The sequence below is a fragment of the Cervus elaphus genome, chromosome 9 (genome assembly GCF_910594005.1).
Source record: "Cervus elaphus chromosome 9, mCerEla1.1, whole genome shotgun sequence".
NCBI classification, from domain to species: Eukaryota; Metazoa; Chordata; class Mammalia; order Artiodactyla; family Cervidae; genus Cervus; species Cervus elaphus.
In genome coordinates, this window is record NC_057823.1 from 9518605 (window position 1) to 9537117 (window position 18513).

General features: G+C 48.4%; 1 protein-coding gene across 7 annotated transcripts in view; it reads right to left on the minus strand.

The window, feature by feature from the left end:
* SLC27A1 (solute carrier family 27 member 1) overlaps nucleotides 1-15342 on the minus strand; it is a 36186-nt gene extending 20844 nt beyond the window's left edge. For 2 of the 7 annotated variants that reach the window (XM_043911026.1, XM_043911021.1), the window contains exons 1-2: nucleotides 15003-15342; nucleotides 13284-13451 (exon numbers count right to left, since the gene is read on the minus strand). In XM_043911026.1, the coding sequence (XP_043766961.1) occupies nucleotides 13284-13450 (167 nt within the window). In that variant the 5' untranslated portion in view covers nucleotide 13451; nucleotides 15003-15342. Of the gene's footprint in view, nucleotides 1-13283; nucleotides 13452-13770; nucleotides 13894-14153; nucleotides 14199-15002 lie in introns of those variants that run through there. The other 5 variants (XM_043911023.1, XM_043911025.1, XM_043911022.1 and 2 more) reach the window with 5 other exon arrangements.
* Nucleotides 15343-18513: the final 3171 nt, after the last annotated feature.

Sequence of the window (18513 nt, forward strand, 5' to 3'; positions counted from 1 at the left end):
CCCAGAGAAGTCCCCTTCCTGTCCCTTTCTGATGTTTAAATTATTTCCTTAATTCCTGCCTAAGTGTTCTTCTCCCTCACTATGCTGTGGGCTCCAGAGGACACAAAAAGTGCCTGATGTGTTCACAGCACGTCACAGTGACCCCGGCATCCCGAAGCCCAGATGGGGTGTGGTCTCCAGGAGGTCCTCAAGGCTGGGTACAACCAATTACTTTCTCCGTTGAAGACTAGCGGGAGCCTGACGATCTCACCAGCACGGCCAAGGCCCCACATCACACACCTGAAACAGTGCAGGCCCCTCCTCCGAGTCTCCCACCTCCACCCTGGGCCAGGCCCCACCCTGTACATAGTGGGGTGAATGGTGGCCCCCAAAAGACACATGCAAGTCCTGACCCTCCAAACTTGTGAATAAAATCTTATGTGGAAAAAGGGTCTCTGCAGATGTAACAAGGCTGAGGATCTTCAGATGAGATCCTCCTGGATTTAGGGTAGGCCCTAAATCCAATGGGTTTCCCTGGTGGCTCAGATGGTATAGAATCCACCTGCAATACGGGAGACCTGGGTTCAATCCCTGGGTTGGGAAGATCTCCCGGAGGAGGGCGTGGCAACCCACTCCAGTATTCTTGCCTGGAGAATCCCCATGGACGGAGGAGCCTGGCGTGCTACAGTCCATGGAGTTGCAGAGTCAGACATGACTGAGCGACTAAGCACAGCTAAATCCAATGACGAGTGTCCTTCTAAGAGACAGAAGAGGAGACACAGCCACAGAGAAGAAGGCCATGTGAAGGTGGAGGCAGAGACTGGACTGAGTGATGCAACCACAAGCCAAGGAACCGCCAAGGATTGTTGGAAGCCACTAGAAGCTAGGAGAGAGGCATGGAACAGATTCTCCCTGGGGCCTCCAGAAGGCCCTACCCACACCTTGACTTCAGACTTTGTGGGTGTGTGCTAAGTCGCTTCAGTCGCGTCTGACTCTTTGTGACCCCGTGGACTGTAGCCCACCAGTCTCCCCCGTCCATGGGACTTCCCAGGCAAGAATACTGGATTGGTTTGCTACTTCCTTCTCCAGGGGATCTTCCCATCCCAGGAATTGAATCCCCGTCTCTTGTGTCTCCTACATTGGCAGGTGGGTTCTTTACCACTTGTGCCACCTGGGAAGACTCAGACTGCAGGCCTCCACAAATAAATTTCTGTTGTTGTAAGTCACCCAGTTTGTGCTACTTTGTTCTGAAAGCCACAGGAAACTAACACACACTGCTTCATCTCCAAACTTTGGTTGTCTTCCTTACTGCTCTCACCCCTGTGCCCCATTCAAGGGGAGAGAGGGGTGTGTGTCTCCATTCCCACTATCTGGGAACAAGAGCACTTCTTGCCTGGCTGCCCCAAATCCTCCTCACCAAGCCACCATCCTCCTCTTTGCAGGTCAGCCTGGCTGGGGTGCTTCCCTACTCAAAACCATTCCCTGGGAACATAAGACTCTTCTGCCCAGTGTTCAGAGCTCTGGAAATCTGGCTCTGACTCCATCAGTGCCCATCTCACAGAGCCCCTGCCATCACAATAGCTCCTTTCACACCCCCTGCAACCTGGGACATGGTAGTCCCGTATTTCCTTTCTTCTGTCCAAGGAAGTTGTCAGCATGTGATGGCTGGAGCCACAGCAGCCAATCTGAGACCATGAGGATAACCAACTGGAGACACCAAGGCTTTGCAGCAAGGATGCCAGAGCAGAAAGGCAGAAGGAACCTGGGTCAACAGAACATGCTGAACACAAACTGATCAGCCTGAAGCCATCTCATGTTCCAGTACCCCACTGCATGTGGCTATAAACGTGCTTTACTATTGACGCCACTTCTAATTGGGATCCCCACTATTTGCAGCCGAAGCCTCCTCACAGAGAACACCTCCCCAGAGGAGCTGATCCACATGTGCAGCGCACCTCCATGAAGGACTGCAACATGTTGGACATCATGACAGGAACGGGGACACAAGGTGACCAAGGTAGGGGTGAGCCCTGCCACCCTGGGCCTACAGTCAATAATCATGGAGAAAGCAAACACAAGCCAGGACATGTTTCCTAAGAAAAAAGCAAACAAGATTGATGTGGACCAGATTTCACCCACAGGGACAGGGGAGCCTTGCCTGAAGAAGCAACATTTTCACTGAACTTCGAAGGATAAGAAGGAATCAGCCATAGGTTAAGCTCGAGGGAAAGAATTCCAGATGGAGCGCTCCACAAGTGCAAAGACCTGAAGGCAGAAAGGAGATTGGCAGGTTTATAGAGAGCAAAGGCCCACGGGGGAAAACAGAGAGTGAAGCAAGGACTGGGTAGAAAGAGCGCGGGCTCAGAAATCTCTCTCCATGGCTCTGAATCACGCCACTAACTTATGGATTGATTTTGGCACATTAAAGTCACATGGGGGAAATGATGGCGCATTATTCATTTGTAGCTTCCAGTGAGCAGAAGATGGATATGTGTGCTCAGTTCATGTCTGACTCTGTGACCCACTGGACTATAGCCCACCAGGGGCTTCTGTCCGTGGGATTATCCTGACAAGAATATCCGAATGGGTAGCCATTCCCTTTTCCAGGAGATCTTCCTGGCCCAAGGATCGAACCTGGGTCTCCTGCGGCTCCTGCATTGACAGGTGGATTCTTCACTACTGAGCCACCTGGGAAGCTTTGAGCAGAAGATAGGAAGGAATCCAAACATCCTGCAGTAGGAACATCAGCTGGAAGTTACAACAGAAAGCTGCACACAAGAATGGTACCCCCACTGCGAGGAATGAGGAAGGACCCTGAAGGTAAACGGGAAAAGTCAGTGCTGACCTCTTAGCAAAGGTAGCTAGCTGATTGGGCACCCAGGCACTGACTGGTCATCACACCTCCCTGCATCCCCCCAAACAGCTAGTAAAGGGTTTATTTTTTTGTTTTTATTTGTGGCTGCACCACACAGCATGTGGGATCTTAGTTCCTTGAACAGGGGTTGAACTCGTGCCCGCTGCAGTGGAAGTGTGGGGTCTTAACCACTGGACCACCAGGAAAGTCCCAAAAGGGATTTTTTTTTTAAAAAAAAGTGTGCACTCACTGGTAAGATGGGCACAGAGACCGAATCACCTCACTGTGGAAAACTGGGAAACAGCAGATAAGAGGTGGGGGCTCTAGGAGGTGGGAGAAAGCAGAATCCTGGGCTGCAGGATTGAAAGAAATCTGTTTAAGAAACCCCTTCTGGGATTTCCTTGGAGGTCCAATGGTTAAGACTCTGTGCTTCCAATGTAGGGAGTGCAGATTCCATTCCAAGTCAGGGAACTAAGATCCCACATACCACATGGCATGGCCAAAAAATAAAATAAAATTAAGAATCTCCCTCTGTGAAATCAATGTCATGAGGATGCATGTACAACATAGCAACTATAGTTAATAATACCTCATTGCATATTTGAAAGTTGCTGAGAGTAGATCTTAGAAGTTCTTATCATAAGAAAAAAAAATTTTGTCATTTTGTATGGTAATGGATGTTAACTAGATTTACTGTGGTTAATCATTTCATAATATACAAGATATAATATATATAATGTAATCATTTCATAATATACATAATGCACTCTACTCCTCAAAATTCACTTTAATGCCTCTTCACTTATGTGAAAGACCTAAATGAGTACCTGTTTTTGTTAACCGAAAGAAATCCAAAGAGGACTTTCGCTTTTACGGTAAAAGGCAAAATGTGAAAACAGCCTCCAGTGTTTGTTTTTCAGGGAGCTGTTACAGGGGCAGCATGAACCCAAAGGAGCGAGAGAGGCACCACCAAGCCCCTTACCCTGGAACTAAATACACTTGGCATCCCAGTATCAAGCAACTATAGCTTTGAACTCTGTGAGCATCTGACCTTTATCTCAATTTATTCTGTGCATCCATTAGCAAGATGCATCCTAAGGTAATTACTTCTTTGCATTACATCCTTTTGGCTTCTGAACAGTTTCACAGGAAAGCTCTATTTTTGTATAGCGGGAGAAACCTTTATGCAAATAGCAAATCATTATGTTGCCCACCTGAAACCAACAGAATGATATGTCAGTATCTCAATCAGGGCTTCCCTGCTGGCCCAGTGGTAGAGAACCTGCCTGCCAGTGCAGGAGACAGGGGTTCGATCCCTGGTCTAGGAAGATTCCCATAAGCCATGGACCAACTGAGCCCCTGTGCTGTGACTACTACTCTAGAGCCCAGGAGCCACAACTACTGAGCCCATGTGCTGCAACTACTGAGGCCCGCGCCCTAGAGCCTGTGCTCTGCAACAAGAGAAGCCACTGCAATGAGAAGCCCACACACAGCAGCTAGAGAGCAGCCCCCCCACTTGCTACAACTAGAGAAAAGCCCACACAGCAAGGAAGACCCAGCACAGCCAAAAATAATAAATAAATAAATAAATAAAGTTTAAAAAGAAAGTGGCCCCTTTGCCACCCAGGAGGAGACTGAACATCCAACCACAGGATGGTTTCTGGGTGGGACACCTTCCTGCAAATGGGTGTTAACATTCCCCTGCCAGATACTGAGCTTCCAGCCCTCTTCCCCCTCTGCATTCCTGGGATGCTGCTGGTGGGTTCTCTACCCCAGGCAGAAGACCAGAAGAGCTTCCAATGGGAAAATGTGACCAGGCCCAGAGGAAAGACCCAAAGACACTGCACTGAGGTCTCCCCAAAGCACCACCTGGCCAGGTGACCCTCATAATGAAGCTCAGTTGACAAGATCCCTCACCCCTTACCCACACTCATGCTGAGAGCTTTTAATTGACTTTATAACCAAAGACTACCAGACTCCTGGGGATCTCCTCTAACAGGGATGATGGAGACTAAACTAAACAAAGAAGAAAACCTTTGAGGAAAAAAAGATTGTGCAAACAGGAAAAAAAAAACCTAATAAAGTCATTAATATCCCTGATGATGTAAGAAGATTTACTGCATCCATGAAATAAGAATAGAATGCTATAAAAAAAAGCTTTCAGGGAATGAAGAAAAAAAAAGATCCTGGAAAATTTAAATGTGAGGGCACCATAGAATATACAACATACCACATGACCCTAGTGAAAAATATGGATTTAGTAAATAGTAAGGTATCAATAATGACTTATCAATTGTGACAAGTGTACTATACCAATACAAGATCTTAAAAATAGAGAAAACTGCAGGGGAGAGGAAGGGAGTATATAATACTTTCTGCTCAATTTCTGTAAACCTAAAACTGATAATAAAAAAATGAAGTCTTTATAAAAAAGAAGAAATAATAATTAAAAGATCAATAAAAGAGTTTATTAATAACAAATGATAATCATAATAAAAATTTTAAATGTGAGCATAAATTAAATATTAATAGAAGGGTTATAAATAATTTGAAGAAATATCATAGAAAGTAGAATAAAAAGACAGAGATGGAAAATAAAAGAGAAAAGAAAATTATAGCATCAGTCCAGAAGATCCAACATCATATTCAACAAATAGTTATCAAGCTAGACATTGTTCCAGGCACTCAATAACAGGAGTTCTAAGAACAAAGGAAGCAAAGGTGAGGAAATCACCAATGACAGCATTAAAAAAACTTCCTTGACCTGAAACCCCACCAACAGATCATACAATGGATGGAAATAGCCCACTCTCTTGAAAAGATCCCACAAGCTGCCAGAAAGAAAAACAAAAATACAGGCCACTATAAAGGATCAGGAACCAGAAGGTTTTAGACTTCTCACTAATAACCATGATGTGAGAAGAAAATAAGAAATGCCTTCAATTTTGAAGGAAAATAATATCCAAACTAGAAGTCTATACCCAGACCATCAGTCAAGTGTGAGGGTGGAAATAAAGATATTTTCATATATGGGGGGGGGGGGTCTCAAAAACTTAAATTCCCATGCATCATTTCTCCCAAAACTAATAAAGATGTGCTCCAACTAACTAAAAGAGCAAATCAAAGAGGAGGAACTGCAAACATTGAATTTTTGAATTTTTTGAATACCAGGAACTCAGGAAACAGGGTATCCAGCCCCAGAGAAAAGTGATGCTAGTCCTCAGGAAGATGGCTAGGAGCAAGGCTGGGGTGATGGTTACATACCAGGTGGAAAGGGCAATTTGCACGGTTTGGACAGATTGGAGGCTAGAACAGAGATTTCTCTAAAAAGATGAAATTGAAAGCCCATCTGATACTATAAACATAAGAAGAGAGAGAGACAAATGTGTGCAGTTTGAGCTTGAAGTACAGATAAATACATAGAACTAACAAATACAAAGGCAATCAATAACTCCAGAGAAAATACATAAAGTTGTTTAGCTCATATTATAAACAAGCATCCTTTTGGCAGTCTACTAAACACCACATACACCACAGTTTTTGTAAGCTTTTTGCTTTTTGTTGATGATTTTTCTGTTTAAAAGGGGTCCTACACATAATGCTGAAATGATGTCTAGGGATCCTAAGCACAAGAAGGCTGTGATGTGCCTTCTGGAGAAGATGTACATGTTAGATAAGTTTTATTCAGGCATGAGTTATAATGTTGTTGGCAGTGAGTTCAGTTGTAATAAACAGTATATAGGAGGTGTCTTTAAATAGAACACGCATAAAACAAGATTATGTATTGATTGGTTGATGGAAATGTTGTGATCAGAGGCTCTCAGGAACCTAACCCTGTATTTTCCCTAGGAACAATGGTTCAGTATTTGCTAATTCAATGTTTGCAGCAATTTTGTAGAACAGATGATGAGAATCTACTGTGATAATATTGGGACAATGAAGGAATGGAAAAACATGTATGTCTGGGTATGTATGGGGGCGGTGGGTATGTGTACAACATGTGCAGAAACAGAAAGAAAATAAGGACAGGGGGATAAAGGGATGCTGAATCCTCATCTTCCATAGAGGGAGATGACAGACCAGCTCTCAAAGTGAAAAAATGCAGATATTGTCACATAAGCCATTTGGAGATTCAAACAAGAGGTAAGAATCACTCCTGATAGAGAAGAGAAAATGTGGATCAAGGTTGAGCAGGCAGCTGCCACTTGAGGTAGAAGGCTTAGAATCTTGAACCTTGCATGACTTTAATAAAAGTGAAAATTTCAAGTGTAAGTGTTAGAGAGAAGGAAGCAAGCATAAGGTGAAGAAAATGATGATGAATGTGTGGCCACTGGTGAGCACCAAGAACAAGAGGTCTGGGACTCCCCAGCATTCAGTGATTAAGACTCTGCCTCCCAAGGCAGGGGGCATGGGTTTGACCCTGGGTTGAGGAACAAAGGTCCCACAAGTCACGGGGTGTGGCCAAATACCTTTAATAAAGAACAAAAGGTCTGCATATATTTTTCTTTCAAAATATGTATTTATTTATCTGGCTGCACCAGGTTTTGTTTGCAGCAAGCAGGTTCTTTAGTTGTGGCCTAAGAACTCTTAGTTGAAGCATGTAGCATCTAGTTCCCTGACCAGGGATCAAATCCAGGCCCCCTGCATTGGGAGCATGGAGTCTTAGCCACTTGACCACCAGGGAAGCCCCTACATAACTATATCTTGGAAAAGAGACATAAGACACCCCTGAGGAGGGGAACTGCAGGGCTGCAGGCAGTCCAGAGAGGGCAACATTCACTGCAAACCTCTCTCTAACATCTGAATTTTGTACCTGTTATGTATTAATCACTACAAAAAAATAACTGAAAATGTAAAATGTCAAAAGTTAGCTGTTTATACACTCAACTCCCTGGTCAAATCCTGATATCTTGACCATTCGACTAATAAATAGAGTTGCTACGATGAGCGTCCTCCTCAGTGTTTATTGAGTGACCTTACAGCCACCCTTCAAAGTAGCATTCTAAAATGCCCATGTCAGAAAAAAATAAATAAATAAATAAAATGCCCATGTCAGATGGTGGATGAGGTGGGGGCTCAGAGAGGTGAATTAACATACCCAAGGTCACACAACAAGTAGAGGACAGAACAACCCAGACCCAGGCCCCCTGGCAGGGTTCCTCTGCTGCTGCTCAAGCTTGCCCCAAAGCTTGAGGGCAACATTCAACATGTACCACGTGGCAGGCCAAGTGCCCATGCTGCATACAGCAGGTGCTCAATTCATGCTTTCTTGAAGGAGAGGCGCTGTACAAGGTGTATTCTTCCAGACGAAGGAACGGAGACCCAGAGGGTGATATTTCACGGGCTAGGTCCTCTGGCTCCAGCCGCCAAGCTCCCAACCACTGAGGGACCCACTGACTGCCTGATACCACCAAGTCTGAGCACCTACTTGGTGCCCAGCTCTCCTCTAAGAGCTTCCCATGGATGAATTCAATCAGTTCAGTTCAGTCGCTCAGTCGTGTCTGACTCTTTGCGACCCCATGAATCGCAGCACGCCAGGCCTCCCTGTCCATCACAAACTCCCGGAGTTTACTCAAACTCATGCCCATCAAGTCGGTGATGCCATCCAGCCATCTCATCCTCTGTCGTCCCCTTCTCCTCCTGCCCCCAATCCCTCCCAGCATCAGGGTCTTTTCCAATGAGTCAACTCTTCGCATGAGGTGGCCAAAGTACTGGAGTTTCAGCTTCAGCATCAGTCCTTCCAATGAACACCCAGGACTGATCTCCTTTAGGATGGACTGGTTGGATCTCCTTGCAGTCCAAGGGACTCTCAAGGGTCTTCTCCAACACCACAGTTCAAAAGCATCAATTTTTCGGCGCTGAATTCAATAGGGTACCCCAAAGACCCCATGAAGGGACACTAGTGTGACAGCCGTGGGCAGCGGGTTAACAGTGAGGGTGGGAACCCTAAGAAAAAGCCCCCACAAGGGTGCTTCCTGTCCACAGACAACACAGCAAAGAAATGCGAACTGAGGCCGCAGGGGCTCGTGCTCACGTTACCCGAGCATTCGCAGCCCTCTCCGGAGCACACCCACGGGCGGGCAGTGGACTCCAGCGCTGGGCTCCAGCTACATGCCTGGGCCGCCCTCCCTGGCAGCAGCACAAGCCACCCCCACTCTGAGGACAAAGAGGCCACTGTCTGCCTTTGGACCCTTCCCGAGACTTCTTCTTGTCCCTCTGTTCCTTTTGCCCCCTCCTGTTTTCACCCTGAGTTCCAGGGCACCGGGGCAGGAAGAAATAAACAAGGATGAATGTGATCAGATTTCATGATGAAAATAGAGGAGAGCTGGAAGAACTGGGGCAGGGTGCTTAAATATTTTTGAACCTCAGATCTAAAGGCAGCCAGCCTCCACCACTACTCCAGCACAACACAGCAGCTAAGAACAGACTCTAGAGCCCTGCCCCTCCCTGGCTATGCATTTTTAGGCAAGTGACCTGCCCTGTTTGTGCTTTGGTTCGTCAATGATCAAATGGGATTAGTAAGCATTCCTTCCTTACAAGACTGTGAGAACTCTAGAACACTGGTATGGAGTGGGTGGTGGGTATTATGACAAGCTGCATTAGTTAGCTATTGCTGTGTAACAAATTACACCCAAAGTTACCAACTGGAAATAACAAACATTCATTACCTACAGTTTCAGGAATTCAGGAGCATTTTAGCTGTGTGGTCTGGCTCTGGCTCTCTCTAAATCAAGGTGTTGGCTGGGCCTGTGATCATCTCAAGGTTTCACTGGGAAAGAATCCACTTCCAAGTTCACTCATGTGAAACTCTCCAGAGAGCTGCCTTACTGACTGCCATGTAAGGGACCCACGAAAGAGCACCCCAGATGGAAGCCACAGTCTTTGATGACCTAATCTCAGAAATAATATCCTATTGCTTTTGCTATATTCTGTTCATCAGAAGTGAATCATTAGCTATGCAACCTATAGTTGCCTGTAAAGTCTTTGCCACTTTGGTTAAATATATTAGTATTGTTTCACAGTGTCCTATGACCCTATATGAGCAAGTGTTTTTAAACCTTTTAATATTTTTTTACAAACTTCCCAAAAATGAAATTCTCAAAGAAGTCTTTTTGACCTCAAACTAACTTTAGGATTTTTTTAGAGAGCCCCTAGCATATTGCAAAAGATTTTTTTCTCTCTTCTCATAAAAATAGAGATGTTAAACTAGTTAGACTTATTTGATATGTTAAATTACATGTGAAGAAGCATTAAGAAGTAAAAATACTAAGCTTTCTTTATATTGTATTTATATAGGTATATAAGTATTTTTAAAATTATATGACGTTCCTAGAAATATAATATACTTTAGTATCTGGCAATGTTGTGATAAAACATTATAATACATATAGTGATATTCTATTTATAATAATAATATAATAATAACTGATAATATTACCAGTCATAATTCTAGTTACTGTCTTAGAGTGCTATGTATAATAGAAATAACCAAATTTCCCTGTCAACTACACTGTAATGAACTCTAATCAGATCTTTAGCCATGGCATTTTAAGTCTTTTGACATTTACAGTTATTGCTTTTCTCTGAGGCTTTTCCAAAAGTGTTCCTACAAGAGTGTTCCTTCTTCAGAGAAATTTCTAAAAAGGATTCTGACAAGTACTCTAGGATACAAGTTTATGGTAACTTTAAGATCATAACATCAACTGGGTAAGGATTTATAGAACTCTAAAGAAAAACTAGATTCATAAAACTGCTAACAAAAGATGAAGATCAAAAACTAATTGCATAGGACTGAATGAACTGATGAAGATGATTATAATCTTTTATGATTTTTTGTTGAAAACATTGCTGGTTCTTTTGTATTTTGTTTTTCCAGGTTTAAGGAAATCCTCTTATCTTTTCTCTTAAAAGCTTTCAGCAATTTGGTAATAAACATTTATGAACTAAAAAAAAAAGAAGTGAATCACTAGGTCCACCCCACACTCAAAGCAAAGGGATCATACAAAGCTATGAAGACCAGAAAGTGCGACCATCTTCCAAGCTGCCTCCATACAGAAAGTGTGCCAAGCTCTGTGTCGGGGATTCAGAGTGGACTCAGCTCCTACCCTGTTCCAGGGCAGACAGGATTGGGCACCGATAGCCCCTGCCCCGCAGAGCAGAGCTGGGGCCTAGGCAAGTCCAAGGAAGGAGGTGGGGAAAGGTCTGTCAGGCAAAAAATATATTCTGTGCACTTTCTGGGTGCCACCCTGATGGGAGGAGGCCAGGGCCACAGTGGCACAGTCTGTGCTGCCCGCCCCCACCAGGCCCACAGGTTAGTCCTGGGGGGAAAGAGACCCCACAATTAAAAGGCAAGAAAGCAGACACACAAGATAATTGTAAGTGACTGATGCTGCTCGTGGTTACAAGTCAAGTTCTGGAGCCACACTGTCTGGGTTCAAATCTTGCCCCTTGTATCGGCCAGCTGTGTGACCTTGGGCAAGTGACCAAACCATGCTGCACCTCAATCTGCTCATCTGTGAGATGGAACAAGACAGTACAGACCTCCCAGGGTGGCTGGGAGGACTTGAAGAAGTCATGATTCCCAGGGTGCCTCACACAGAGGGAGCCCTGCGTCAATCTTGGCTCTTTTCCCAGAAAGCAGGAAGGTAGGAGGGTCTACAGAGACCCAGGGTCAGGGGAGGGCTGTCTGAGGAGGTGACATTTAACCCATGATGAAAATAAAGAGCAAGGGAACCGTGATCTGGGCAAAGGGAACAGCAAGTGCAAAGGCCTTGGGGCTTGAATAAATAGGACCGTTTAGGAATGGCATGGAGGCCAGTATAGTGGGAAGAGTGACAAAGAAGACAGGAGGTTGGGGACAAGGTCAGAAAGCTCACGTGGTCTAGATTCTTAGAGCAACAAGGAGCCATGGGAGAGTGCTGCCTAGGAAAATTCAGCAAAGGTTCCTCTGAGGGAGGCAACATCATAAGGCATCACCAGGTGGAAAAAAAAAAAAAAAAAGAGGACCCGTGGGTTTCCCAGGTGGCTCGGTGCTAAAGAATCCTTCAGACACAGGAGACTCGGGTTTGATCCCTGGGTCAAGAAGATTCCCTGGAGAAGGAAATGGCAACCCACTCCAGTATTCTTGCCTGGGACTCCCATGGACAGAGGAGCCTGGTGGGCTACAGCCCAGGGGGTCGCAAAGAGTCAGACACCACGGAGCGACAGAGCACACACACGTACATGTTCCAGGCAGAGGAAGCAGCCTGAGCCTGATAAGGCAAGCTGATCTGGGGGCCGGGTGAACCTATGGAGATGTGGGGAGTGGCAAGTGGGCAGGCAATAGAATGGCAGAACGCCAAGGACACAGCTAGGGACTGAGTCTTTTCTACTGCAGCGGGTAGAGGTCGTGGAAACTGTGTGAGCAGAGAGCACCAATCCGAGCCGCATGTCAGAAAACCAGGGGCAGGGACCAGGGTGTAGAAAGGAAAGGACGGGTTCTGAAAGGTTCAGAACCAGTCAGTTAGCAGAGGAACTTTTCCCAACTCCACACCATCCCTGTGGCTCACAGAACTCAGTTTATCTTTACAATGGATTAGTCCTCCCATCTTCTCACGGGCACCAAGACTGGCAGACCCATAGCAAGTGTTCACGGACTTCCACGTGGAGGCTGTTCCTAAGACTTGCTCTGGTGGAATGCCCAGAAACAGTTATTTCACCGCAGAAGGACTACCAACAGCTTCTCTTGAGCAAGGCCCTCAGAGACAGCCCAGAGGCCTTCCAAGGATGCCTATGAACCCTCCCTAGAGATAGTCACCAGAGACCTCTAAGCAAGCCTTGGAATACACAGCAACCTCTCGGCAGGCCTTGAACAACCCCCAAAATCACGCACAGATCTCAAACTCTCAAACAGCATTCTAACTACAGAGAAACCTGTAAATGGCCCTGAGGAGACAAACACCCTTCAAAGACCCTAAAAACCCTTTACACTTTCCCCAGAAAGCCCTTTCATCTTCCCCGAGAAAGTTCCCCTGACAGCCCCCTAGGGATCTACCAGAGTCCCTGAAGAGTCCCCAGTCCTCCCAGTCACCAAAGCCGCATAGAGACCCCCGCCCCCCTAAGACGCACAGCTCCCCCTCCATCAGTCTCAGCTCTCCGGAAGTCCTACTCGCAGTCCTAATACCCCCAAGCTGTCGTGCAGCTCCCTGAAGTCACCCACTCAGTCTCAAGGGCATTGAAACCTACTCATCTCCCTCCAAAGACCCCTCCAGGTGCCCTCAGAGTCCCCAATCCACTCTTTTCCGTCCCAGCACCGCCCCTAGCCCCGCCCTCACCCAAACCCCGCCTCCCAGTCTCCAAAACCTCTCTCCCCTGTCTTCACGCCGCCCTTGCAGCCCCCCTCTCTTCGACCCCGTGGACACTCAGCCCGCCCCCGACCCCAGCCCCTGGATCAGGCCCGGGCTGCACTCACAAGAGGTCCCGCCTCGCGGTTTTGCAGACGATGCGCAGGAAACGCCAGCCGCCGCCGCCTACGTACACGCCGAGCGCCGCCGCCGTACTCCAGGTCCATGGCAGTCCGAGCAACCATAACAACACCAGAGAGGCCACGGAAGCCGAACCTGCACCTGGAGCCCGCATCCTGGGGAGGCGGAGAGTTCTGAGGCCGCGGGCAGCCCGGGCCCCGCCTCACGACCGACCCAACCCCGCCCCCAGATCGAGCTCCGCTCCCGCTTCGAGCCAGGCCCCACCCCGATGTCTGGGATTGGACGTGTCTCGGACAGGCTCCGCCCCGTCCCAGACCTCCCTGCTTCAAGCCCGGCCCAGGCTTTTCTGCCAATCATTAGTGTATCTCCGCGCCCCCGACACAGTCTTCTGTTCCGTCAGTCACTGGCGAGCCCCGCCCCATGCCTCGATTGAGCGGCGGTACCCTGAACCCAAGCTCCACCTTAACGACTTACCCACAAGCCTAGGCTCCACCTTGGCCCCACCACAGACCCTGGTCCTGGGCGGCTTTCCTCTAGGTCCCGCCTCTACCCGCCTCCGCCACTCACTTGGCCCCGCCCCCAGGTTGGGCCAGAGCCAAGCACTGTTCCAGAGCCCTGCCCGCTCTAGACCAGGTCCGGCCCTAGGTTAGTCCCATGGCCCCGCCCCACTCTGAATCAGGCCCCGCCCCTGGGTCTCAAGCCCCGCCCCCGGTCCTGGGTTTAGCCGGTATTCCCAGGCCTGAGTTCCACACCAGCTACCGACCCCGCCCTCAGGCTTTGGCAGTCAACACCCCCCGGGCCCACCTAGTACCCTAGGCCCCGCCCCACCTGCCCTCCCAGACAAGCTCTCTTCCGACCTGACTTAGAGCCCCTCTGCGGCACAGCAGAGGCCCGCCCCGTACCGGAGGCCGGGACCATAGAGAGGGGTTTCTGGCCAGAGTGACGACTGCCAACGAGACCCGGGGGCTAGAACGCCCTGGCAAGGACGGCTGTGGTCTCCAAGACCAAACTTCGCCAGGCTCCCAGCTCCCCTCCCAGCCTGGTAATTGGAAAACTTGTGCGTCCCTCAGCCAAGAGGCGTGGCTCCCCGGCGCTCCTGGCCCAAGCCCTAGATGGCAAACTGAATTCTAACCGCCCGGGGACTATGAAGTCCCAGTTTATACTCAGGGCCTACCTGTACTGGGTTTTGGCCCAGCTTGTTCTAAATCCAATCTTTAATGCCTCTTCGGTTTTAAACAGACGTTCCAGGAACCTGAGGAGCCCTAAACTCACAGCTTAGGGGCCCCAGAATATCCAACCCCTGGGTGGTTGGTTTAGTCGCTCAGTCGTGTCCGACTCTTTGCGACCCCATGGACTGTAGCCTGCCAAGCTCCTCTGTCCATGGGATTCTCCAGGCAAGAATACTGGAGTGGGTTGCCATTTCCTTCTCCAGGGGATCTTCTCGACCTAGAAATCGAACCCAGGTCTCCTGCACTGCAGATTCTTCACCAACTGAGACTGATCTGCGAGGGAATCCAACCCCTATCTCAGTCTTAAAGGGACACAACTACTCCCAAATACGAATGAGTCTCCAAATCTTGTGAGTTTAGTCTCAATAACACCCCAGCTCCCCAGGGAGGAAAAAAAATCCACACACCAGGTCCCCATCCTTCCACAAGAAGCTCCACAGAGTCCTTTATTTGCATCCCAGAGTCCTAAATGCTCACCTAGAGACCCTAAAGCCCTCCAACTGATCAGGTGAGGGCTAGTGCTGTCCTCACTGCTCACCACCTTGTTCCCTGGCTGACCTGGAGCCGTTCACAGATCCTCAGGCTTTGGCTGCTCGGTCGTGGGCTCCCAGACGCTCAGGTAGGAGGCGGGCACCGACAGTGAGGCCAAGACAGAGGACCTCCTCTTGGGGCTTCTGGTTCTGCAGCCTCATGGGGCCTGCTGCAATTGCATTGTGCCCATGTGGGCTTCTGCCTTGGAACCCTCTCTCCAAGCTCCCCCTTCGTCTGCCCCCCTGCCTATTCCACCCCTGCTTGTTTCTTCCCTGCTTGGCCGACCTTCTCAGCTCTCTCCTTGGGAGGCAGCCAGCGTCTGCTTCCAGCACCATTTAGAGGACAGGACTGGGCAGGCCCTCCCCCCAACACACATGCTGCCATTGGTCCCTGCAGGCTGCCTAGGGTGGGTGCAATGGGGACGAGGAGACAGATCCGGAGGACAGGCCGGGAGCCAGCCATTGGTCCCTGACTTTCTCAGCTAGGGATCAGCAATGCCCAAAAACTACAGCAGCTACTCTTTTCCTTCCAGATAGCGCTATTGTGATCACCCCATTTTGCAGGTAAAGAAACTGAGGCTTGACACTGTTGCACTAGCTGGAGTTGAGATTCATTCTTTCACAAATGTGGGCAGAGAGCTTGTTCCCCTTCCAGTCTTCCTTAAACTTCTCCCTCTTCTCCATCTTGCCCTGATTCCCCCTACCCATCGATCGCCCTCCCCCATTCTCCTTCCCTTCTTCAAGTTTTCCGCCCCCTCCCTTAGCCTTCCTCCACTCCCCATTTGCTCACCATCTCCTCCTCCACCCACTCCTTTTCCCTTTCTCCTCCCATCCTGTGGCCTTCCCTCCTCCCCGATTCTTCGTCCACTTTCTTCTCTCTCCTCCTCCCCCCATCTTTCCAAGTTTACTGAGCCCTGACTAAATATCAGTAGTACACATGGGACTTCCCTGGTGGTCCAGTTATTAAGATTCTGTGCTTCCACAGGGTTCATCCCTGGTGGAGCAACTTAAGATCCCACATGCTGCATAACAATCTCTTCTAACTCCTCCCATGGCTACTGGAGACACTCTTCTGGGTCTTCAGTCAGCAACCCCCAAATCCTAACGGCTCTGGAGACCCACCTTTTTCTTAAGATGGTGCCGGTACTCCAGTGGAGGGACCATTTCCCTAGCACTGACCCAAGCTATTTTCAGTGAGCAGGGTTCTTTTTTTACCCTTGCTGCTGCTGGTAAGTCGCTTCAGTCGCGTCCAACTCTTTGCAACCCTATAGACTGTAGCCCACCAGGCTCCTCTGTCCATGGGATACTCCAGGCAAGAATACTGGAGTGAGTTGCCATGCCGTCCTCCAAGGGATATTCCTGACCCAGGCATCGGACCCAGGATCAAACCACGTCTCTTACATCTCCTGCATTGGCAAGCAGGTTCTTTACCACTAGCGCCACCTGGGAAGCCCTTTTTTTAAATCTCTTTACATAAGGGCTTCCACACACCCCCAGGGACATCACACAACACATGGCAGCTTTCCCTTCCTAAGATCTGAATAATTCCCAGTTCCAAAAACAGCAGTTCTCCATGGTTCCAGATGACCAGTAAAGGAAAAGTCCTGTCCCCATTTCACAGAAGGGGAAACCGAGACCTGGACAAGGGGACCAGAACTCAAGCTTCAGCTTCAAAGCAGGCTCTGAGCCTCTCCAGTGGGGTGATCTTGGATGGGTCACCTCTCACGTAGGCACATTGGTTGCCCTCTGGGTGATCACCTCCCAGGGCGCCATGCACAAAGTTTCGTGGGCGCTTCTCATCTGGGGGATGAACAGGCACACAGTAGGTGGGGGACACAGAAAGATAGGTGTCTCCCTTCCCCAGGTAGCCACAGGGGTCTGGAGGCCTCAGCAGAGAGAATTATTGGAACTTTTTGGCAGAAGAGAAGTGAAGCATAGGTTGAAATAAATAAGTGGACCATCACAGCATGCGAACTGCGCTATAAATAGAACATGAGCACTGTGGGGGAGAGAGTAGTTTGTCTCAGCCAAGTTCAAGTGCCCACCACAGTAGAGGGATTAGTTCAGTGGGGATGCCATAACAACCTCCTACAGACTGAGTAGCTTAAAATAACAGGAGTGTGGAGTAGGAAATGGCAACCCACTCCAGTGTTCTTGCCTGGAGAATTCCATGGACAGAGGAGTTTGGTGGGCTACAGTCCATGGGGTGGCAAAGCATTAAACACGACTGAGCGATTAACACTTTCATTATCCTGAAAATAAATGTGATGTCAGATGCAAAAAAATTAAAAAATTAAAAAAAATAACAGGAGTGTATTGTCTCACAGTTCTTCCTGAAGCCGGGCTCAAAAATCAGTGTCAGCAACTTCACTCCGTCTGGAATTTCTAGGTGTCCTTTCTTGTCTCTTTCAATTTCTGGTGGTTCTGACCTCAGGTGTCCTCAGCGAGCAACAGCCTGAAGCAGAGCTTGGGTTCCCAGCTGGAGATTGAGGCCAGGTCAGTGGGAGACCACCAAATCTTAGCCAGTGGACTGGTGGTCAGTGACAAGGCCCTGGCCCTTCGGCTTTGCATAAAAGAGTTCCCACAAAGATGGAAAGTAGTGAAACAAGGTATTTATTAAGAGAAAAAGAGTACAGTACATGTGGATATTCATTGGAAAGACTGATGCTGAAGCTGAAGCTCCAGTACTTTGGTCACCTGATGTGAAGAACTGACTCCTTAGAAAAGACCCTGATTCTGGGAAAGATTGAAGGCAGGAAGAGAAGGGGTTGACAGAGGATGAGATGGTTGGATGGCATCACCGACTCAATAGCCATGAGTTTGAGCAAACTCCAGGAGTTGGGGATGGACAGGGAAGCCTGGCGTGCTGCAGTCCATGGGGTCGCAAAGAGTTGGACACGACAGAGTGATTGATCTGACCGACATGTGGATAGGCACATGGCCAGACTCAGAGACAGAAAGAGCTGCTGAGTTGCACCCTTGTGGTAGTTGAATTACTTTTAGGGGGCATTTCTTCTGGGCTTCCTTTGGCCAGTCATTTTGATTTCCTGGTTTGCAGTCCGTGTTTGGTTTATCTCAGGATCCTCCCATGTGTGCATACGCATCTCTTAGCCAAGATGGATTCTACTGAAAAGGCGTAGAGCATCCCTTCACATCACCTTCTTTGACTTCTAAAGAGTCTTTCTGCACATGTGTGGTCGGGAAGTTCTCCTGACTTCGAGAATAAGAAATATGTGGTCTGGGCAGGGCCCAGCCTCCTCCTTTAATTGTCCTGCTGTTTTTGTCTTGGAGTTTCAGTCCACGGGGAATGAATCCCTGATCCCTTTACTCTGGGTGGGGGCGGGGGGGGCATTTACCTCCTGCCTCCAGTTCCAGGCATTCCTTGGCTTGTGGCCACCTTTGTCCAATCTCTGCCTCCATCTTCACATTGCTTCCCTGTGTGTGTATCTCTTGTGCCT